The sequence below is a fragment of the Cupressus sempervirens genome, chromosome 11 (assembly GCF_028749045.1).
Source record: "Cupressus sempervirens isolate cs-2001-9-10 chromosome 11, ASM2874904v1, whole genome shotgun sequence".
NCBI classification, from domain to species: Eukaryota; Viridiplantae; Streptophyta; class Pinopsida; order Cupressales; family Cupressaceae; genus Cupressus; species Cupressus sempervirens.
This window is the reverse complement of record NC_143128.1, coordinates 449,447,547-449,472,345: the sequence shown is the minus strand read 5'-3', so window position 1 is coordinate 449,472,345 and position 24,799 is coordinate 449,447,547. Positions and strand designations below refer to the sequence as shown.

The 24,799-nt window shown below is 33.3% G+C and overlaps 1 protein-coding gene across 1 annotated transcript in view; it reads left to right on the top strand.

Annotated features, from left to right (window-relative positions):
- The first annotated feature begins 2,755 nt into the window (after window positions 1-2,755).
- PFD3 (prefoldin 3) overlaps window positions 2,756-24,799 on the top strand; it is a 46,436-nt gene continuing 24,392 nt past the window's right edge. Inside the window, exons 1-3 of the mRNA XM_089810261.1 lie at window positions 2,756-3,132; window positions 5,795-5,852; window positions 6,223-6,294. Of these exons, the coding sequence (XP_089666387.1) occupies window positions 2,993-3,132; window positions 5,795-5,852; window positions 6,223-6,294 (270 nt within the window). The 5' untranslated portion in view covers window positions 2,756-2,992. The remainder of the gene's footprint in view (window positions 3,133-5,794; window positions 5,853-6,222; window positions 6,295-24,799) is intronic.

The window sequence follows — 24,799 nt, the reverse complement described above, 5'->3', positions numbered from 1 at the left end:
TATGTATGTAGTTCTATTCTGGGATCAATTTTTTTTTTCTTGATTGTGTTAAGTCCTTGACACCAAATCTAATACTAAATTCTAGCTACTAAGTTCTAATAACATTAGATTAATTAAATTCAAGATTGAGACAATGCCAAGTAAACTTTATCTTCCTCAACATATATATCTATATCTATTTCCCACCATATTATTTTATTTTCAATCTCTTAGTTTATATAAAATTCAAATTGCGAACAAAAGGATTGTACTTCTACTCATGAGAATGGTGATATGCTATTTGATCATGCCACCTCTTAAGATTCAAACTCCTAGAGATACAAGTTCAAAATTATTTTTTTGGGGGCTTTCAATAGAAAGGATACTTCTCAATTTTTGTTTCTTAATTAAAAGAGACATCAACATAAACTCATGTTCTTCTTTTGAATATTCTTTAATAATAATATAAGATATTTTATAATTAAAAAATGCATAATAAACATTAAAACATAATAAAGATATTAATTGTATAACCATGGTGTTGATGTCAATGAATTCTTAACCTTGTAGTAAAGTTAGTTGAATAATTTTAAATGAACGTGCACAACTAAAAAAATGTATTGAATTTTCAAGCATTAAAAAAAAAATGAAGAATGTTCAATTTTCCCATTTTAAGGTCTATTTGTTTTGAATTCGTAATCTTGTAGTAAAGTTGGTTGAATAATTCTAAATGAACGTGCACAACTAAAAAATTTTATTGAATTTTCAAGCATTAAAAAAAAAATGAAGAATGTTCAATTTTCCCATTTTAAGGTCTATTTGTTTTGAATTCTTAATCTTGTAGTAAAGTTGGTTGAATAATTCTAAATGAAAGTGCATAACTAAAAAATTATATTGAATTTTCAAGCATTTAAAAAAATATGACGAATGTTCAATTTTCCCTTAAGGTCTATTTGTTAGTTCCTCCAAGGGAGGAATACTTATGCATTCATGTCAATGCAAATATGGCATTAACACTAACCAATCAAATCAAAGAATTTAAAAGATTATATGAGATTTCAAGTGTTTATATCTTTTTCTAATTTTTCATTATTTTATAAATCACATTTTTTATCCATTCTATTGGTCCATACTATTTTTGGTGGGGGAGAAAATTAATTTTCTTCAACAAAAAATTACAAATATTTTATTCTAACAACTTCATCTTGCATTAATGAATGTATTAATTATAACTTTATCTTTTCCACATTTGTGACAAGTTGATAAGATTTTATTTTTTCAATTATTTTATCTCCCACCTCACACAACATGTCTAATTAATATATCAATATTAATGATCACAATCTATTAAATATTTTTAATTTCTTATTTTAAATATATTTATTATTAGTATTACATTTATGTTTATTTTTTACTATTTGATATAACTTGTTCCTAAAACTTCATGTAATGCATAAGTTCAAATTATACTTATATATATAATAAATATGTCTTTTTAATATATTTTCAATATGTTAAATCTTTGTATTTTAATTTATAATTTTTTTTTAAAATTTCTTTTTTAATACAAGTAGTTAAATTATTACTATTATTTTACTTTTATAAAAATAAATTAAATAATATTATTTTTTAATTATATTTTATAATAGTGTTTATAATATGTATAATTGATAAGTGTTACAATTTATAAATTATATCATTTATTATTATTAATATTTTTTATTTAAAAAATTTATCATTTAGTTTAAATATATTTAAAACTTAAATATATATTTCAATATTAAATTAATAACTATATTTTATATAAAAAAACATACTAAAGAAATAACCACAAAAAATAAATAATTCAATTCTAAAATATATATAAATTATTATTAAGTTTTTATAAACTATGTATTAAAATTAAATAGTTATATTTTATTTCTTATTTATTACATTATATTTATTCATCAATATCAAATTTATATGTATTAAATATATTTATTATTTACAAATGTACATATTAAATTATATAGATATTATTTCATAATTAAAAATTACTTAATTTTATGAAAATTTTGGAAATACAAAACATTAAATAGTTAAACTTTTCTAATTGTGTAAAATTAAACAATTAGTTTTACTTATAAAATATTTTTATATTTCAATACATTTCATTTTTTCTTATAGAAATGTGAGTTTTAATATAAAAATTAAATTCTTAGTTTATATATATATTATAACCAGTGAGATCACAAATGGGAGACCTTGTCCCCATTGGATTTGAACCTTGATGGCAAAGATAACAACTTAACAACTTAACCATCACAACATGCCACTATTGGCAAAATATAATATATTTTAATTTTTTATTATAACTAGGTTTTATTTTGACTATTTGTTTTATTAAGAAAATTAAGTATATTTAGTTCTCTCTCTCACACACAACTTATGTTGGTATCACTCTATCTTACTATTTTATCTCTCTTCCTCTTCCTCTTCTATATTATCTATCCTTTTTTTTCTCCTCTGCATAGATGTTTATGTTGTTATTGTTGTATACTGCTATTTATCTCTATCTATATCTCTATCCTAGTTTTTGTCCAGTGCTAATGATTAAAAATATGAGTCATCCTATCAAATCACAAGCGCATTTCTAAGACGAGAACTTAACAACAAAATATGAGTCATCCTATCAAATCACAGGCGCATTTCTAAGACGAGAATTTAACAACAAAATATGAGCGATCTTATCAAATCACAAGTGCATTTATAAGCAAAAATTAACGCATTCACAATGTTAATTTAGATTCTCACTCATTTACAACCATTGTGCGCATTGCGTCTGTTGTTTTAATAAAAAGTGTATGCTAGGCTCCGATTGATAACAACGATCCTCTACGTGATCCAACGACAAAGGAAGTGTTGTAGCAAAGGAATTGTTGTTTGCGGCTTCGTTCTTGTTCGTAAGAGGCAGTGTCTTAGACCGTGAGTGAATGTTTTGGTCGAGGTTTGGCTACTGCCGAGTTTAGAAATGACATCAAATGCATCTGCATCTACATCTGCTGCGGAAAAGAGGGGCATTCCTGCGGCTTCATTTGTGGAAGATGTGCAGACATTCCTGAATTCAACTGCCTCTGATGCAACATCTGCCCTTACTGCCCTCCAAGAAAGGTTGCTACATCTGTAACCCTATATACATCATCTTATGTTCAAAACGCTGAATTTAAATTAGTTACCTTTTTATTTGTTGTCTTATCGGGTTTCAACCACCACAGTGAATTTCACATAATTTGACTCACTGTGAAAACATCATTTAAGTTTATTAGCGGTTCTCTGGTTATGCCGCCAGTTGCATTTGCTATCGTTTCCCATTTCTTATAATTTTTAACAATAAGCGGTCCAGACTAGCGGACTGTTTGTCACTTTTCTTCTCTTTTTGCAAAGTTACAATTTATTTTTTTCACTCTGATTATCAGTAAAATATCTTTCCTTCTAATCTATTTTGTTCAAAGCTGAAATGATTTATGCTTTTTTTGAACCCTTTGTAGCAGTCAATCCCACAAATATATTGCAAAGAGTTAAGACTTCGTTGCAATATTGTTGTCGAGAAAGAACAGTGCAACTGCAAACAACTATAAGTTGATTGATATGGAAGTTCTTATGCTCCTCGCATTAGAAAATATAATAAATACATTCTGTCACTAATGACCGGAACAGGTTAATGCAACCGAAATAAAAAGTATGTTTGAAATAAAGATATACAAAGAAAAGATAGAGTGGAGTGGCTCCAAAAAGTTGTTTTTACTTGCAAATTTTGTAACTCCTTGCCTAGTTTGGTGAAATTTCATGAATGGTTGTCTCTTTGCTTGAAACATTTGGTGAAAGATGGATTCGTTATCTGTTCATGTGTGAAAGGATGGTTCTTGATGATCTGTAATATCCTTCTGATAGATAAAGAAATGTTCAAGGACGCCTTTGGTTCAGGGACAAAGCTTATTTGGGTTTAGAACCTTGGACTCCAGAGTTTAATCCTCTTTGGGAATCCTTTCCTGATCTTCTAGTATGGGTGAGGCTACAGACCCTACCTCTACATTTTGGCCTGTGCATTGTATCTACTCCATCGATGATTCCTTGGATATCTAGTTTGTTTCCCTTTTCTTGAGGAGTTTGTAAACACATTTCGCTGATGCCAAAATTCTTGTTGGACTCAAATTATTGAAAAAATTGGGAGAAGATTTTTTTTTTTTGAAGTAGGAGGCAGCATTTGGAAAAAATAGATTGATTACGAAGGAATTACTGTTAAGTAGAGTTCATGCTTCACTTTTGGACATTTGGTTGCAAATTGCTCCAAATCATCTCATTTAGCACCTTGACAATGATAGGCTACTTGTTGGACGGGAGTTGAGCACCAATCCCAGGTGTTTGACTATGATGAGGATGCTCTATTAGAATCATCTGTGGACAGTTCCTCTTCTGAACATTTTGATTCTCATAACTCACGCTGAGCATCTCTTTCTTGATTTTGTTGATTGAAAAATTGTCCCACAGCTCCTCCTTCAGTGAAGATTGGTGCTTCCTCTCCCACAGAGTGTGGTACACTTCTCTATAGTGGCCTCTGTGCACGAAAGCTCTCTTGAAGAGTCTAATGAGTGGATCACAATAGAAGATAAGAAATGGAAGGCCTCTTTGGTAAAAAATGGCATTGGGGAAAACAAGACGACCTTGCTCTCCTAGGTCAGGAAAGGACAGCAGGGTTCAGGATTGCTCTTCTTGGACTAGAATTAAAAATTGGGATGGATAAATGCTGTTATGGCAAGCTGTGTTTGGCATGATGGATAATATATTTATACTTTGGATCTGCTGAGCCTTGGGTTACAGAATCCAGCCTCTGATACTATTTTTTGGGGCTTCTTGGTGCTTAACCCAGGTTAGTTAGAAAAAATAAAATTGAACAGCATCATTTGAAAATGTAAGATGCAAAACAAATATTCCCATGGCTAGATAAGAAGTTTATGTTCTTATGTTAACATGTTCCTGAAACCAATCTGTCCTGAAACCAATGTTAGATGAGAGTGTGGTTTGATATCATTGGTGACATGCTTATGGTATATCAGAACACATTAAAATAATAAGGAGATTGTTAAAAGATTAAGAAGTAATCAATTGCAGAAAGTTAGAAACCAAATATTATTATCTAAGATGATTAGTTCCATTCATGTGCAGAGAAATGCTAGTTTGAATACTGCATTCGAATTAGACATGTGGGAAGGTACACTTTGTACTGAATTGTTTCATGCACACAGTTGTTTTCCTAATAGACAATTTACCAAAGGTACATGTCTCTAATTATAAATATGTTGAAGCTTGGGCTTAAAGGGAGCAAAGACAAAATATTCTATAAGCTGCAGTTATCACATACTGAATAGCTGCTGTGTCTGTACTATGGATTCTTTCAACTTTCAGTCTTGGTGTTTATTCTGTAAATTCATGTCAGTATCTATATTGAAAAAAAGACGTGCACAGTAGCTGGATTTAACTAATTTGAAATTGTGATGCACAGTCCTTTGATATAACCCTGATTGACAAGATCTTTGTGTGATCAAATATTTCCTTTTCTAGATTATGGGGATTTTGCTGCACATATCTGCTAGTAAGGCTTGTCCATGTTCCTGCATTGACTTTAACCTTTTGTTACGGTATTCAGTGTTTGCTTGTCATTGCTGGATAATATGGCTGAGATATAATGTTTTTAGTGTGGTGAATCTTATGGTTTTGGAATTAAATATCATTGTCCTCAAGTCTAATAAGCTATTCTCTGTGTCTCTGGCTACAGGCTTCAGCATTACAAGCTAGTAGAAATGAAATTGCTGGCCCAACAAAGAGATCTGCAGGTGGTTACTTGATAAAAAATCTTACTTGGCTAGTGACGTGGGAGTAGTTTTGAGTGTAATAAAGGGGTAATTCGGATAAAGTGAATGAAGCTGATATCAAAATTTATTTTAATAGCTGTTGCTTTTTGTTTGCTCTTAATAACCCCCTAACTGCTAACTATCATTTTATTTGTTGGCCAATGAATTATTTCAAACTAGATTGATATCAGTATGAGGGCATCTGAAATAACTTTGAAGATTCTTTTATTCTTGGGTGAATACGTTGGATTGAACTATAATGATAATATGCAAAAAAGTTCTTCATATTAATTGTGTACCATGGAAACCTCAAATCTTGATATCAATATTGTTGTTCATTTAATATGTGCAGGCAAAGATTCCTGACATTAAGAAATGCTTAGAAATTGTGGAAGCACTTCAAACTAAGCAGCATACAGGCGAGGTTTGCTACTCTTTGAATGCTTTTTTTAAAATTTCCGGTTTGGTGTGCATATATATATGTATATATAGTTTTGGACAGTGTTGAACATTGTCATATATTTTATATTTTGGGCCCAAAGTTGGAATCTGCTTTAATAATTTGCGTATGCAACAATAGCAAAGCCTGTCTCTACTTCGGAGTTTAGTTGTGATTGCAGTCTAAAATCAACTTTTTAAATTTGATTGGTAGGTCTAAAATCCAAAAAATATTTATTTTTGTTAATTTAGAAACAAATTAGAAGGGAGTATACAATTTATAGGATAAGGATTTAGATATGCACCAAATTGGTGCAAGCAATTTACTCGTGGATAACAATTTATTTCATTTGGATAATTAATATTCTACGCTTAACTCTTTGATAATTAGAATATATGTTTGTGGTAATGTTTATTTAAAAAATAAAATGAATTAGACAACCAAGGCAATGAGCTTTTCCCCTTCCAAACCCATTGCTATTAGTAACGACAATCAGTAAAAAAATAAAATGTATTTCCAAACCTGTTCCAACATGCAGAACAAACTGCAGGGGTTCAATTGTCAGATTGGAAATGTGTACATTCTTATTACCCATTCAAGTGCATTTTTAATTCATCTTTGACGATGCTTGGAATTTTAGAGGCATAGTAGCAAGAGTGATACCTCACCCAAGACAATTCAGTTGATCTTTCCTTTATGGAACTTAGGCCTTTAAAAGCACACAATCGGTTCCTGATCAAGCAACTGTGGAATTTGAAGCAATTGCATGAGAATTTTGTGGTATAATAGGCACCTTAGTCATTTATAAATATCCTATTGAAGCATCTATTGAGTTTTCAGAAGTTGCATGAGAGTTTAGCAGGAAAGGAGGTCATAGTCCGATTTTGCAGGCTATGGTAAGATGTAGGAGATATGAATTCAATTGAGCTTTTCATTTGCTCTACTGGAAGATATTCTATGTAATTTATGTTTTTTTGTGTGCATAATTTAGTGGAAGTACAGAAGCACAACCTATCTCTGTACTGAATTGGCACACATGGGGTCATTATCCCATTGCTTCATTTTCCATACTTTGCAGTCATTTATGTTGCCATATTGTATCCTTAATGACCATGTCCATAAGCATTTCTATTCTGCAACTTCTCTGTGTAGAAGTAAGTGAACTCGTCTGCTGTCACTCTTAAGTGTGAAATATGTATTGGTGAACTGTTGACTGGAATAACTTGGATTGTGTTGGTTAATATTAACATTTATGAACTAAACCAGGCTAGGAAAGCTAGAGTTGATGGAGAAACTGTCTCTGTAGCAAGGAATATTCACGAGGAGGTGGAATATTGAAGAGCTAGGCATTGAGCACCGCAAGTAGTGAGCAGATTGAGAACCAAGCATGATTATTGGTCTGAATAGAGATATCTAAATCTTGAGTTTTATATGACAAATATTTCCTAGTCTATGGATCATATTCGTAGACTAGCGAGGCTGATGGGGAGCTAAGTTGCAAGATTGATTTTTGCTAACAGCTATCAAAGTTTCATCAGGAATTGATCCAAAAAATGATAAATTGATATTCAATAACTATTCAAAGGGGTTGTGTTAGTAAACAGATTTGTTACTTGAAACTTTCTATGATTTATCCAATGGGAAGTGACAAAATGTTCCAACAGTTGGATAGATCATTATGGAATAGGTCAGCTTGAGTGATTTTGTTTTGGGTTTTTAAAAACATAATTTCTTCCAAAAAAGAGAAAGGAAACTTGAAACAAGAAGAAAGATAAAGGACCTGTAATAATAAACATATGAGTGTTATTATAGGTGTTTTAAAACTGATTGAATTCCACTATAAGGGTCAGAGCGTACACATAAGAACCTAATGATTGATCATATCTAGTATGCTAATGCATCCATTTCATAATGCCAAAAAATGAATCATTTTTATAAAAAGTTATTAATTACTGACTATTGCCTTCACAGACAAGATTTTAGGAATTGACAATGCTCACTATCGACTCATTTGATACGAATGATCAATACTGATTTTCAAAAAACACCATGGATACACCTCTAGACTTGCTTTCCATTACTTTGCATAATTGGCAATCTCAATAGTGTTACAAGAGTTGGACTTGGCAAGCTGATTTTTGCCTCGGATTTTGCAGACTCAACAAAAACTAGGCAAATGTCTATAAAATTGGCAAATAACTACAAAATAAAATGGACTTGATAGATTAGAGAAACAAATGAGTGTGAGCATTTCTTGCTAATTTAGGGGTTCGAAGCAATCATAAGTTGGTATGGCACATGGAAGCTCAAATTAATAATGAGCTGAGAAATGTGGTGGTTTTCAAAAGATTTAACAACAAAAAGGAAATCTTCAAAGTACATACGATGGAAGTGACACATAAGAACCTTCAAATAATTTAAGGACAAGGGATGATATTTCTTTTACCATAATTATTACTTCTTTTGGGTGGCACGCTTTTTAGGTGTTGTGAGTGCTTATCATAGAAAATATTGCCTTCTCTGTTGTATTCTTGTTTTGTACATTGCCTGCAAAGTTAAGATGGGAGGGAACTTGAAGAGGTTTGAACATGCGACTTGTGAACATATCAGGAGGGATTTTGAAGTGTGGAACAAGTTGTATAAGGGTGGCTTAACTCCCTTCTTGGAGAAAATTGAAGGCTTTGACATGAATGTTACTGACATTTTTGTTGAGGATTGGGATGATGGAATGGTTAGTCTAAGAAGGAAAGAAGTCTGATTACTGAAAGGGTTATTGCGGAGGCCACTAGTCTCTAAACACATGGTATGAAGTATTTCGATGTTTGGAAGGTATTTGACCTCATGTTGCAAAAAATAAAAAAAGATGATAGGGAGTGGGAAGCTTTGTTTAAGTCAAAAGGGAGCAATATATTTTATGACCCCAGTCAACTGAAGCCCTTTTGGCAACGCATGACTAAAGTGATTATGGAGCTTGTCATTGGTGATGGTAGATTCTTGAGGCTTCACAAGCATCACTTTGTTTTTCTGGACCATTTCAGATACAAAGACCGTATGCCTTTTCCTTTCTACTTCTTATCTTTGTTGAATGCTAGCTTTTTTTATCATAAGAAGAAACCCTCCAAAGTGGTACTCCACTAGGGTTTAATCCTTATTCTATTATGAAGTAATTGGAAAATATTTGCTTGTTATTAATAGTGATCAAGAGATGAAAATATACAAGAGACTAAACGATGTTTCCTTAAGAAACAATCGTAAAGAATAGAAACATTCTATTCTAGAAACAAAAAACTAAATATTAGAAACATTCTAATATTTACAGAGGATTACAATAGATAACCATTAGATACTAAACAAAGATAATAGAAACTATCTATTATCGTAATACCCTCCTTTAATGGTTAATCTATCTGGAGCACGAAGCCGTTAAAAAGTGTAAAAGCAGACTCTATCTGCTTAGAGGGCTCCACATTGTTCGTTGTGGGCTGCAAACTAGATTGCTTATATAGGGCAGCTAAGTGCTTTCGACATTCAACCTTCATGTGCCCAAACTTGTGGCAATAGTTGCATTGAATGTTTTTCTTCCCAAAGCCTTCTGAGGTTGGAGCAGAGGACCTCAGCTTAGAAGACTACTGTGAACTAGAACCACCTGATCGTTGTCGCAATATTCAAAGATGGTTAGCATTCGCTGTTTCCACGTGCCATAATGGCGACCTTGAACTTCTGATTTCCCTCGAGCGAAATATTAGTCAAAGATGCCATAGCACGTTTTTTATTGAAAAAGGGTGAAAATTTGTGAAGGCACATTCTTCGAGACAAAAAAATGGAAGACCCAAAAAATTCGAAGGATGACTTAGAAGAGAGCTCAAAAAACCCAGAAAGAATATGTTGGTTTCTAGATCCATTGGCCCAAAAATTGAGGCACCTAGAAAAATCAAATGACAACCTTGTCGAGCTCTCAAAAAATCCATCAAGAATCTGGAATTTTTTTGATCGGGTACAAAAAATTAGGGTTTTGAACAAAAATGGCCCTGGCTGCAAAAAGGCTTTAAAAAATGGCAGAAATGTGCAGAAAAAAAAGATGGATCTGGATAGAAATGGGTTGCAGAACCGAACCAAAAGTCGACGGATTCAAATCTCTCAAAACGGAAACCCTAGTTGGATTAGAGAGAGTTGAAAGCAAATATGCATGTAAATAATTTTGAAAATAAAAGGCAAATAATATCAATCAAGAAATTATAATTATTTTCTAAAAAATTTAGAGTGTTGGCTTTGATTAATTGAAAAATATTTTCTTGTTATTAACAGTAATCAAGGGATCAATTTATACAAGAGACTAAACGATGTTTCCTTAATAAACAATCATAAAGAATAGAAACATTCTATTCTAGAAACAAAAAACTAAATATTAGAAACATTCTAATATTTACAGAAGATTACAATAGATAACCATTAGATACTAAACAGAGATAATAGAAACTATCTAGTATCGTAATATATTCTTTATAAGTATTTGAGGACAAAGAATGCGAAAAATCCTAAATTTGTTATTAATGCCGAGAGGCATTCTACTATGGCAGAAAAGGGTGGAGTGGGACAATGTGAGTGTGTTAATGTTAACATTTACTTTTTAGGTTAAATTTGACAACCATCCAGATGTTAAAATTTGAATATTTATTATAAATAGAATATATTATAAAAAATAATTTAATAAACACTACACAAAATATTTACTAAAATTATAAGTTTTAGAAATATGAATTATCATGTTTTATGAAAATTAAAATAAAGCATAAGTCAATGCAAAAAATAAATGAAGATACAAGAAAATATAAATATCTTTGGGTGTAGTAAACTAAATTTTAATCATTTTATACTGGATTTCTCTCAGCATTTCTTTAAATAAATTTATTTAAGATATCTATACTAAGTTAAGTATGAGGATGAGGACCTAGGCAATTAAGATATCTATACTAGTTAAGAATGAGGATGAGGACCTAGGCAATGGTCAATTGTGAGCTTCTCATCGGGGAGGTTTGGGGTTTGAATCTACTCGAAATTAACACGTAATAATAATGAATCTTAACAATAATAATAAATGGATAATAAATGATCTAGGCTTTGGTTGATGACCTATCAAAAAGAAAAAAAGGTACAGGGATGAGGACCTTCCTCCTTCCGAGAATGTGTTTGATAGTGATGTGGACTTTGAGTTTGTGGTTACGGAGGGAAGTACCAAAAAGAAAATGAAGTCACTTGCTACTAAGAAGACCAAGCTGCCACCTAAAAGGATTGTTTTTGTGGAAGAAGGAAATCATATGGAGGACAACGAGGAGGCTTTTCATCCCCAGGAAACTTTAACCCCCAAGAAAGCCTAGGTTGATTTTGGTGGGGAAGGTGAGCATACTAAAGATAGCGACAATGTCAAGGTTTCTCCTCAAATTTAAGGGTCCCCTATGGTTGGCATTTTTTCAGGTGAGGGTTTTGGCCAAGCCTAAAAAGGATACTATAGGGAGAAAGGTCAATATTTGTAAGAAGTCTAGCAAATTATGTGTTGCCCTAGGTGAAGTTTGCATTGGCTCACCGTCGGCGGTTAAGATCCCTCTTAGCCTTGCTGTTGGTTCCCCTTCTAATAATTTTGTGGGCACCCATCAGAGTGATGAAGAAATAGATACATAGATCCCTTTAGTTAAAGACTATACAAACAATTTGATTCATGATGTTCCCATTTTCCCTTTCTAGTAGCATGGTGAAGGTGAGAAGAGAGGTTTTACTAGGATGGTGTTTGGGGACCTATGGTTTGCTGAGTTTCAAGATAAACAAGAGCCTCCCTTAGCTGTTTTTCAAATGGTCAAAGCTCTGTCCCTAGACCTTTTTCAGGGTGAATAGGTGGGCCTTCCATGAGATTAAAAGTGTGAACCTCAAGCAAAGGGCCCTTTCTGCTAAGATTGATGTTTTGCAACAAGCTTTTTCTAATCCTACAGGGGATAAGGATGTTTTTATGGATGATCGAGGAGAAAAAGTTGGTGGTGGACTTGGTTGAAATTGAGAGGTCGTCTATGAGGGTGTTGAAGGAGAAGTTTGAGATCATTTCCGAGAGGCTGAATAAAATGGAGGCTAGGCTGAAGAAGATCCTTGAGCATAGGTTCAAGATTATATAGTTGACTACGGAGAACATGGATGTGCTGATCAACAAACTCGAGAGTTTGTGCTAGGAGACGAGAGCCATCATTGTGGATGCTAATAAGGATATGGCTACCTAGGATGGTTTTGGTCTTGGTAAAAGGACTAGGGCAAGCAAGAGAAAGATGGTTGTTACTTCCTAACCTAATGATTTGGAGGAGCTCAAGAAGGTGGCCAAAAGGATGAACGCTATTGGTGACGAGGTGGCTAGTGCCATCAAGGAACTGGCTTGATCTTTTGTTTGATACTACTGGTCTGTGTGACTTACCCTCTTGGGTTTTGTGTTGTGTTTGTGCTCCAGATCTTGTTTTTTGGTCTTCCTATGGCCAGTTTGTAGTGCTGGCTTTTTGCTGGTCTTTGGCTTTTATGATGCTGGTTTTTGGTCTCTCCCAACATAATTTTGTTGCTGGGCTTAATGCTTTATCTGATCAATATCTGAAGTAATAGGGTTTTGGGGTCCCTTCAAAACCTGTTTTTTCCTTAATCAAAACAAAAAGTGTGAGCATTGTCTACAAATTGCATTGAATAAGTGTGTTCTCATAAAATAAAGTGATTGCATGATATGCACAATATACATTTGTTGAATATACTTACAAGGCTCTCGAGCTTTAGTTAAATCTAAAACTCCTTGCATGTGCCATTATGGAAGTTTAGTCAAGGCATGTGAATAGTTTCCAATAATACTCACAAAGTGTTATCTCATGAAAGTTTGCAAGATTTACAATGGAATGGAAGGAATTGGCAAAGATCAAGATTTAAAGCATGGAAAACAGGTCCTACAAATGCTTTTTTCGAACCACCTCAACTTTATTATGATCAGTGTTAAGCTTTATATCAACATAAGTATCAGGAGTAAGAATTTATATCTGTACTTGAAATTACACTTCTTTACATTTCAAAGACAAAATTTCACATATTCTCTTGATGTGTGCACTGGTATCATTATCAATGATATCCATCAGGAGAATGGGTTATTTGATTTCCAATACTTAGAGACAGTGATCTAGAGTAGTAATGGAATGGAAGGAATTGGCAAAGATCAAGATTTAAAGCATGGAAAACAGGTCCTACAAATGCTTTTTTCGAACCACCTCAACTTTATTATGATCAGTGTTAAGCTTTATATTAACATAAGTATCAAGAGTAAGAATTTATAGCTGTACTTGAAATTACACTTCTTTACATTTCAAAGACAAAATTTCACATATTCTCTTGATGTGTGCATTGGTATCATTATCAATGATATCCATCAGGAGAATGGGTTATTTGATTTCCAATACTTAGAGACAGTGATCTAGAGTAGTTCATTAGATAATTGAAGTCACAATGTCACGAACTCAATCACAACAAATATTATGATTTCTGGCACTCTGGGACAATAAGTCAAATCATAATATGTTTGTTATCATTAACTTCTGGCAGTCCAGAACAACAACATAATTTTGTTAAGATAATAGGTCTACCACTTGTAAGATCGTCACCTTACAATAGTTTCCTTCTAAATATATATGTCAACGAAAGATCGTAACTTTTCATTACATATCTGATACAACCATAAGATAGTAGCATATATCATAGAATATACATAAATAAAAGATTGAAACTTGATTTCAGTGTTTACAATTACAATCTAATCATGCTAAGTTTGCTTCTGAAATATTCCAATTTGGGCTTGGCAAGAGGTTTGGCAAATACATCTGCTGTCTATTCATTTGTACCTATGTATTCTAGCTTGAGAACATCTCGATCTACCATATCTCTAATATAATAATAAGGTATTTCAATATGCTTAGTTCGATTGTGAAAAACTGGATTCACTGAAAACTTGATACAACTTTGATTATCGCAGTGGATGACTGTGTACTACAAGGGTTTCCTGAATAATACGACTAGCAATTTTCTTAACCATACTACATCTCTGGCTCCCATGGAAGAAGTTATGTATTTTGCTTTAGTAGAGCTTAAGGTGACTGATGATTGTTTTCTACTAAACCAAGAGATCATTGCCGAACCGACACCGAAACATCCTGTGGTACTCTTACCGTCAATAGAGCTGCCTACCCAATCAGAATCTAAATATTCATGAAGATTAATTTCAACTTGATCATATTTGAGACCCATACCAATTGTACCTTGTAAGTATTGTAGAATGTGCTTGGCTGCCATAAGATGTATCTTCTTTGGTTCACACATGAATTGACTTAAGGCATTAGTTGCAGTAAAAATATCAGGGTTAGTGTTTACCAAGTACATCAATGACCCGATAATTTGCCTATAATAAGTAGGATCCGTAGATTCATATTGAAATCTGTCATTCTTCAATTTATGTAGATTTGCTTCCATAGGAGTAGTTAAGGGTTTACACTCCATCATTCCAAACTTAGTTAGAATGTGAACAATGTATTTTCCTTGATTTAAGAAGATGTAGTTCTCCTTTTGCTAGACTTCTAGACCTAGGAAGTAATTAAGAAGCCTTAGATCTTTCATGTCGAATTCTGCTGTTAGGTCTTGTTTGCATTTTGCTATAAGATGTTCTTCACTTGTTACTAGTAAATCATCAACATGTAGTACAAGAATAATCATATCACCTTCAACTGTTTTGAAATATATGTTAGGATCAACTTCATTTTTGGAATACCCTAATTTTGAGAGGTAGCTATCTATTCTTTCGTACCATGCCCTGGGAGCTTGTTTAAGACCATACAATGCTTTCTTCAATTTACATACATGAGAATTTTTGTCATGAGTGATAAATTGTTCAGGTTGTTCGATGTTTACTTCTTCAATTTCACTATTTAGAAATGCAGTTTTGACATCCATTTGGTGTATCTTCCACCCTTTGGATGCTACAACAACTATAATGGTTCTGACAAAGGTGTACTGGGAGACTAGAGCAAGAGTCTCTTCTTAATCTATTCCTTCCTTTTGTGAGAATCTGCGAGCTACAAATATGGCTTTGTATTTTTCAATGTTGCCACTTGGTGCATGCTTGATTTTGAATAGCCATTTAGAATAGGCAATTGATTTATCTTTGGGTCTGGGGACAACATCCCACATCATTTTTTAATATGGATTGATATTCTTCAATCATTGCATCTTTCCAAGGTTGGCATGATAATGCTTTTTCAACATTTGTAGGCTCTGTTTTGATGAGTTCAGAGAGTAGTTCTACATAGCATGAATGGTTCCTTGTTCTCTTGTTTTCTCTGACTACATCTGGTTTTATATGATTTTCTTCTATCATTTTTCTTGCCCAAAATGGTCTCTTTTTATTGTTAGTAATTTCAGTATCTTCTGAATTTGGATTAGGATGTGCAAGATTTCTAGTATCAATCTCCCTCTCATTCTCTACTGTAAGATTCTCATTTAGTTCAATAGTAGGTTTTGAGTATGATTCATCAATGTTCTTGGAGAGGTTAAACATCGTCTCTTTTTCAAATTTTATATCTCTACTGATTTCAATAATTCTTTCTCTAGGGATGTAAATCCTGTAACCTTTGGATGATTCACTATATCTGATAAATATGCCCTTCTTTTCTGATGGTTTCAGTTTAGTTCTCTTTTCTTGTGGGATGCAAATATATACAGGGCACCTAAATATTCTTAGATGGCTTAAAATTGGTTTGTTGCCCGTAAATATTTCTTCAGGAGTTGTATTTTCCAATATTGAGTGAGGACATATATTTTGAATATAGCCTAGAGGGAGGTGTGAAGGTTTTGATCATGCATCATAACTTTGGCTGATTCAATAATGGATCTATTTTTCCTTTTTGCGACTCCATTTTATTGAGGATTATATGGTACAAAAAACTACCTCTTAAATGCAATAGAGATGCAAAAATCTTTACAAATTTCTAAGATGTATTTACCTCCATTATTTGATCTTAGGATTTTGATTTTTTGTTCAGATTGGTTTTCAACTAGTGCCTTAAATTCTTTGAATTTGGATAACACTTCGGTTATTCCTTTTGTTTAAGGAAGTGAATCCAAGTTTTCCTAGAATAGTCATCTATAAAAATTACATAGTAGAGACATCTGCTTAGGGAAGGTACAGACATTGGACCACATAAATCAGTATGATTGAGTTCAAGTACAAATTTAGATTTGTGTTAACTTTTGGGGAAGGAGCCTTTTGTGTTTTTACCTAGGGCACATCCTTTGCAAATACCAGAATGATTAGGTTTTAAACTAGGTAACTTTGTTACTATTTTTCCTATGGATGATAAAGCACGAAAATGAAGATGACCTAGTCTTCTATGCTAGATCTCATTCTTGTTTGAGATTTCATGATTTAGGGCTAGATTTTGATGGTTACAAAGTTTGTACAAACTTCCATCTCTAAATTTGATGGATATAGAATTCTTAATGTTGCAGTTCTTTGGTCAAGATAGTACTTTATCTTCTTGGAATGTGATTCGATACCCTTGGTTTGCAAGGCCAGAGATGTAGACCAAATTTCTTATTATACCAGGTACAAACAAAACATTCTTTAGTTGAAAAATGATACCTAAATTCAGTTGTATTGAACATGATCCAATACCTTTTACCGGGTGTGTAGAGTTATCCCCAATAGTTACTTCTTCAGAGGAGTATCCTTTAAAGCTTTTGAATTTATCTCTAAAGCTTGTGATATGATGCGATGCTCCTTTGTCTATAATCCATGTGTTTTCGTTGGAGTTTAGTTCACTTGAGAGTGCTAAGTAGAATGCAAAGTTTTCATCTTTTTCATCTTTGACTTCTGCTAGATTTGCTTGAATTTTTTTCCATTCCGGACAGTTTTTATTAGTATGGCCAAATTTGTCACATTCGAAGCATTGTACTTTTGATCAATCTAGTTTCTTGGATGTTTTGTTTAATTCCTTTTTTTTCGTTTGAATTGACCTTTCTTTCCTTTATTGTTGGTGTTGACTTGGAGAGCTTGAATGTCTCCCTCTTGATTTAAATTGATTTTTCTAGAAATTAATCTTGACTCTTCTTGAGTACATTTGTTTTTAAGTTGTTCAAATTTCGGAAGGTCCAATCGAGAGCTTAGTCCACGAATAAACGTTTCCCAAGATAGAGGCGGTCCTTTTAGTGCTATAATGCCAAGTTCTTTGTCATCTACTTGATTTCCAATAGTTGCAAGTTAATCTTTCAACTCTGAGATTCTTAAAAAATAAGATGTAATCAATTCTCCATTTTTCATTTTGGTGCATAGTAGATCTTGCTTCAATGTTAGCAATCTACTAGTGTTATTAATTTCGAAAGTATTCTTAATAGTGGAAAACATTTCATAAGCTGTCTTAAGGCTTGATATAGATGGGAGGATGTGATCTTTAACAGAATCTATAATGATCTTCGTAGCTTTATTATTGTGTCTTTTCCAAGTTGTTTTGTCTGGATCATTCACTGGCATAGATTTATTTTCCTCTATATATCCTTCTAATTCCATTTCTCGTAGAATAATCATTACTTGTATTTTCCATGATGCAAAGTTGGAGGCCCCTTCAAGTCTGTCTTCTAGTCTATGTGATTCACCATCATTTTAGATTGAAGATATTTTAATAGTTTAAATCTGGTGTAAGGCTGACTGAATTTCTCTACCAGTGTGGCTTTGGTACCATGTAAATGTTTTGGATCTCTGATAGAGATCAGTAGTGATGAACCTTTAAGCAATGACAAATACTTATATTTGTGACAGAACTCTGAATATGATGTAGACTGAAAAATACTATTGACAACCCTGATATTATTCTGTTATGACTATTTATCAGTAGCAGATTAACTATAACTAAATATTGATATCACTGCTGGAGAAGGAATACTGCCATTGTTATTGGTATCCTCCTCAGCCAGCGACTAGTATTATCTATTTGTTGGAGGAGTCATGTTCCCATAGGGACATGACATGTATATGTCAGCCAACAGTCATATAAACCACTCAATAGCAAAAAAAGATAATCGGGAATGATTAAGGAGAATTAGGAAGGTATGAGGATTATATATATGCGTTTGAATTAATGTGAAACTTTAACATAAATATCAGTGGTTATAAGTGAATACATATTTATATATGGTAATGATAGAAATACTGATATATCAAGTAATGTGTACTTCAACTGAAGCTACACTTTAACAAAATCTACCACCTCTTCCTCTTCCTCTTCCTCTTTGTTCATGCATCTTGTTCAACTTTTCTACCTTCAATGCGAATTGATATGCTTATTCAATGCTTTCCATCTTGACCAGGCTGATTTCATCCTATATGGGTGTCCTCAATGCTTTCAAATACCTAGCAATTCTCCACTCAATCATCAACATGTCCAGATCTGATATCTAACTGGTAAAATTCCTCGGTGTAGTCTTTCACAATCATGTGTTTCAAATTCTGCAACTTCAACAAGCAAACTTGATAATCCAAACTTGATAATCACCTGATAAGAATTCACCCTTCAACTTATTAATCATCTTAACCCAAGTCTTAATCTTATCTTTTCTCTTCTTTGTCTATTAGTCTGCAAATGTTCCCACCATGAAGATGCATGTCCTTTCAACTTTGTACTTGCACTCTTCACCTTCTTATCTATCAGCATGCCTTTATACTCAATATTTCTCCATCTTAGAGATCCAATCCAATAATTCATCCGAACCAAGCTTATCATCATATTTAGGAAGATTGGAATGAGGTTTCACATTTACTCTTGTCAAAGCTCTCGAGAATCTTTCTTCACCTTGCCCAAGATCAGGAATTTGTTCATCAACTTCCTCAGCTTCATCTTCATCTTCACTAACATCCTCAATAGGTCTCCCTCTTTGCTGGGTTGTCTCAACAACTTCAAGTCTAACGGCAATTTCCATAACAACATAATCTGCATCTCTCATTCCTCAAACCATCTTTACAACCCTCAGTAAGTTATATGTCATAACACAAGCTTGCACCCCTACAACCGAATCAAGTAGGGCTCTATAGGATTATAATCCGTTGCAAGTTGTAGGTCAGATTTCAATCCGCCACCCTATGTAACAAACGGATTTTCATAACAAAATAAAGACGATCTAGAAGAAGTTTTCCTCAACAGATTATTGAATAGATAAATTGAATTCTTTTTCATGGGACATTAACTGCTTTTAACTACCAACGATTAACTGAAATAACAAGGCTCAACTGAAATATCTATATCAAGGTTCAACTAAAACTATGATCATCTGTAATAACTATAACAATGATTAACTGAAATAACTGTAATAACTATAATAACGATTAACTGAAATAACTGTAACAATGATAAATTGTAATAACTGAAATAATGATTTACAATTCATCCTTACATATAAATAAATTAAATACTTAACATGAGAAGAAGAAAAACATACGAGTAAAATCCAGTGAGTCTTTAGTTGGCTGTGCAAGCCTCGGCTTTTGGTAAGAGGAGAAGCATTGACTTAGGTTTAACCTCCCAACTTCGGACCATACTTATCCCCACACAATCTATTGAATTAGAAAGGCTCTCCCTACCCCCAGATCAGGCTTGAGATACTTTTAGTCCAGCCACCTGAGCATTCTGGTGTTTAGAATGTCCGCACAGTTATGGATGGATATGTTTGAATAACTGGCTCCGCTGACATCAAGTGATCATAGATGACAAACATGCCTTAAAACGACCTTGGCCAAGGTTTTATGATGGGTTCATTGACCCGATCACCATCGCTCGACTTGACAACAAGGAAACAATAATATGGACGAGCATGAGCTATGAAATTAATTAAGATTTATTGTATCACATCTGATTTTATTTCCATGTCATTGCAGATTCCATCTTACCTCTTCACCTTTTCCATGGCTATATAGCCGGTGAGTCCTAGGTGCTTGGATCTCAGAGTAATCAGCCTATCCGTTGATTTTGAACTAATTCATGAGTATTACATATTTTCCAGCTTATCACAATCTGAGATGAGAAAAATGTGTTCTTATAGACTTACAGAAGAAAATGTCATTTGATTCTGGCTGGTTATGGCATAAATTATGATTCCATGTCATGGTTACTTTGCTTTTATTTATCATAAACGACACCTTCTTAAAGGGTCTAACCGAAGATACTTAAGGATGCTGAATATAAACTGCAGCTCACTGCTATGGAAATCAGAATGTAGTAACAATTGGTAACGAAATTATAGCAATACTTGGAAATATAATTGACCACATAACCTGGTGTAATTTGGAAAAGATGGGAGTCTTGCTAGATGTTAATGTTTCAGCTCTTCCTCAAAAAGTCCTCCAGGCGCAAACTTTGTGTGAACTATAATCACGTCCTCAGCAAAGATAAGAGCAATACAAGGCAGAATGTGAAGAGGTTGGCAATGTTCATAAACATAGAAGTATCAAATGGAAATCTGCAAAGGTATCGGGTGGTAAAAGAATGAAGGTCATGTGATAGAAAATAAAGAAGTTGCAACTGATAAGGAAGTCGGGTGTTGGAAAAAAAAAGAATGTCTTCCACCTCTCTTGACTTCATAATATAAAGAGATAATATGTCTCTTTGGCTTCCAAGAAGCCGTAACATAAAAAGAAGTATCTTGGCTCTTGAACGCCAAATAAATATGCCAAGTGTTAAATTGGTTTCAAGCAAAAGAAAATGAATAAAAAGATGGAAAAAGATTTGAAGGTTATAAATCGAAAATAATTATGATTTATATCTAGCTATATGCACGTAGATCATATACTTATGAGGTGGCATCATTTTATTATAAAGAAAATAATATTATGGTGTCACTTTATTCTTATATCTATGTGTACATACAGAGGTATATATTATAATGATGTGGAGAAAAGATCAATCAAAAACCTTTGAGGTACATATTATTTTTAATTAAATTAATTTTATGTTTTAAATTGTTTATTTAATAGCTCATGCGGGTCCTTCAATTGTATCTTGAAGTTCAGGTCGCTAGGTCCTTACCAAGGTAATTTAAGGTCATATTTGTCAACTTGATGATTGGATTAAGCTAGTATCCCATTCCGTTGATCCCGTTTAGCAATGCTTCCCCTCTTCATCTTCTCTTGTAATCATCCGTGCAATATTTCCACGATAATAAGAAGTTCCATAATAATTTTCATCATAACATTTAATATAGATAAAGAATTTGATTATTAACCATAATCCCAAAATCAAGCAACTGCTAAACATCACATGACAAATAATGAATAACGACCATCTTCGTAAAACAATTAACATAATGAATGCAACAAATATAAATAACTACCTACTTCACATGATTATGAAAGAAAAATCTGTTCAATCTAATGGCTATGAATAAATTTAAAATTCAGTCAAAATTTGGGATGTAACAGCCTACAACCAAATCAATCTAGGGTTCACAACACGAACCATTCCACAAGGAACACTAACCTGCTCTAATACCATTTGATGCAACTCAAGGATGGAGAATTCTAAAGGCCACACCTTGCAACAATGAGTAACACAGTGGAAAACAAGAAGAATACAATCAAAGAACAATTTATAATCAGTCTGCAACTCATTTCCAATTGGCTTCATACATGTCGGGTTGTAAGGCCTTCCCGGTTACAACTAATACAAAGGAAACAAACTTCAATCTCTTTTTCCGATCTCTTAATGATCCCTTTCCTTGATCTATCCCTTGATCCTATGTGATGCCTCTCTCACAGTATTACATTACATTTAAAGAAATCACGACTCACATTTCAGCTCAATAATCACATTTCCCAATAACAAGGAAACATGTTACAATGAACAGACTAAACCCTAAAGATAAGATCAATGGTTGATCCACTAAGCATAGAGAGATGCACGACTCGAGATATAGGTCTAAACATGATCCAAGAATCTTCACTGCAAGACATGATCATCATAAACCATGAACAATGCATTACATAATGAAATTTCACCTCTTGCTCAAGTACCAATGAAGAACACGGTACTCGAGGGAAAAATCATGATAACTCATTGAATAGGAATCCAAATGATGTGTGATCATAGGAGAATGATCCATGATAGGTCCTAAACAAGATGCCACAATCACCCATGCTAAATGCACGAACCATGAATTGCACATATCATCTCACAAACTGAAACAACAAACAAAAGACCAAAACCAATTTGGTTAATGCAAGATTGCCATGAACCCAAGATGCTCATGCATCACTAATAAACTAAAGACTAAGATGACTATTAAAGAAATATTACAATATTCTAATACCCTCCGTTAATGGTCATCAACTAACTACTCTGCAGAAGACTACATGTCTTGGGGTCATAAATTCGTTAGAACATTCAGCTGTTGTTAAGACCCTCCTTGGATCAGCAAGATGTTAATGACCAAGAAGCCATCCAATCAGATGTTACTCCCTATAGCTAGAGACACTACTTGAAATTGAAATTGAACCCTTTTTGCAGGCGAGCACTATGGCCCAAAACAGATTACAAGATGATCCACCAAGAACTTTTGCCTTTGAGTACTACAACTCATAATAGATTGCCAAAAGTCATGATTTTTTAGGAGAAAATTATAAAAACCACACTTTTTGAGGTGAAAAATCGATCAAAACCAAACAACAGAATTCAATACACAGAAGAGAATAAAAGCTTCATGTTTTTTAGGAAATTCTTATAAAACCCAAAATATGATTTTTGAGGGAAAATTTATTAAAACCCACAAAGAAATACAACTTTGCGAATTACATAATCATAAATTTTAAGGGAAAAAATTATAAAAACTCATAGAAATTTTTTAAGGGAAAAGATAATGAAAACCCATTATAGAAACCTTCATGCAACAAAACATAGGGCTTTGCATGGTAAAATAGCACATGCAACTCACAAACCACACATGCTAGATGCAACAAACATGGAAGTACATGCAACTCACAAAAGATACATGCAAGTACATGTAACAAATGTAAGTACATGCAACACTACAAAATCAGACACTTTTGCCCAAATTAGGAAATTGCGTGATCAAACCCTTGATCAAGCTTGCAATATTCAGAAAAAATCTCCAAAGACACCACAAAATTTTCATAAAATATCTCCAACAATTTTTACTTAAAAAATCGGAAGACAAATTTCTTGAAAAAAAATTAATTCCAGATTTTAAGAGGCACCAAAATTTATGAAATCTTATCGACCTGCTTTGATACCATTCTAGGGTAAATCGATGTTGTAATAAATAGAGGAGATAGAAAGCTCCGTATACAGATTTACAAAGACAACATTTTTGTAATGAAACAATTGTGACCTAAAGACGAAAATAAAAACTACCTAATAAACTAAAGATTAACTTAGATGACCATTAAAGGAACATTACATTATTCTAATATAATGAAGTCCACTAAGCAAATTCCTCTGTTGTGCGTCACATGAGACAAAAGCTAGCTATTCTTTAATGTTGGATTGGTACTTGTGAGGAAATCTGAATTTCAAGACATGACAAAACCCCACCCAAACTGCTTTGGAGCTGCAGGATAGCTTGTGGACGTTGTAGAGAAGCCATGGGTGTGAAAATTATGCTGCCATAGAGCATCATAAGAGAATCTGCAATGGATTGCCATGCATCCCTGAGGTGTTGGATGAACATGTGGTGATGGCTCAAATAATGCATGCTATCTCAAGTAGGGCTTAGCACTTTGCCTCTTACGAACTCAGGAGTATGCGGTGTGGTCTTATTTGTAATTTAGTGGCCAAGAATTTACCTTGACTTGTTGAGTGGGGGGGCAGGTTCACTTCTAAGCATATTGGTTTGATTTGAGTCTATTGAGCATGCTAAAAATTGTTGATAAGTGTAATTGTATTGTTCAAGACCAATGTGCCACATAGGACTAACAATGTCTATAGCCTTAGAAGTGTGGGGACGATTCATATAAGTTAGTCTCCATGATTTTATGTTCAACGCTTTATCTGTCCTAATAAGCTAAGACTAAAATTGTGTGGGTGTAATCTCCATGATTTTATGTTCAACGCTTTATCTGTCCTAATAAGCTAAGACTAAAATTGTGTGGGTGTAAAACTTGAAAGAGTTGACAACAAACAAAAAATAAAAAAAACTCAAATAAAGGCTCATCCCACATCCACACATTCTCATGATTATATTAGAGCCTTGCTGCTCACAATACAATAATCAGCATAAGGAAAAAGCATAAGGCACATATAGTCAATTCATAAGCATAGAAAATAATACAAATTTCTGGAATATCAACGTGTGTATATATATATATATATATATTATATAAGAACATGCATAGAGACTTCCTTGTAGAATCCCGAGAAGTTCAATATTAAGATCTTCCAAACGGCTT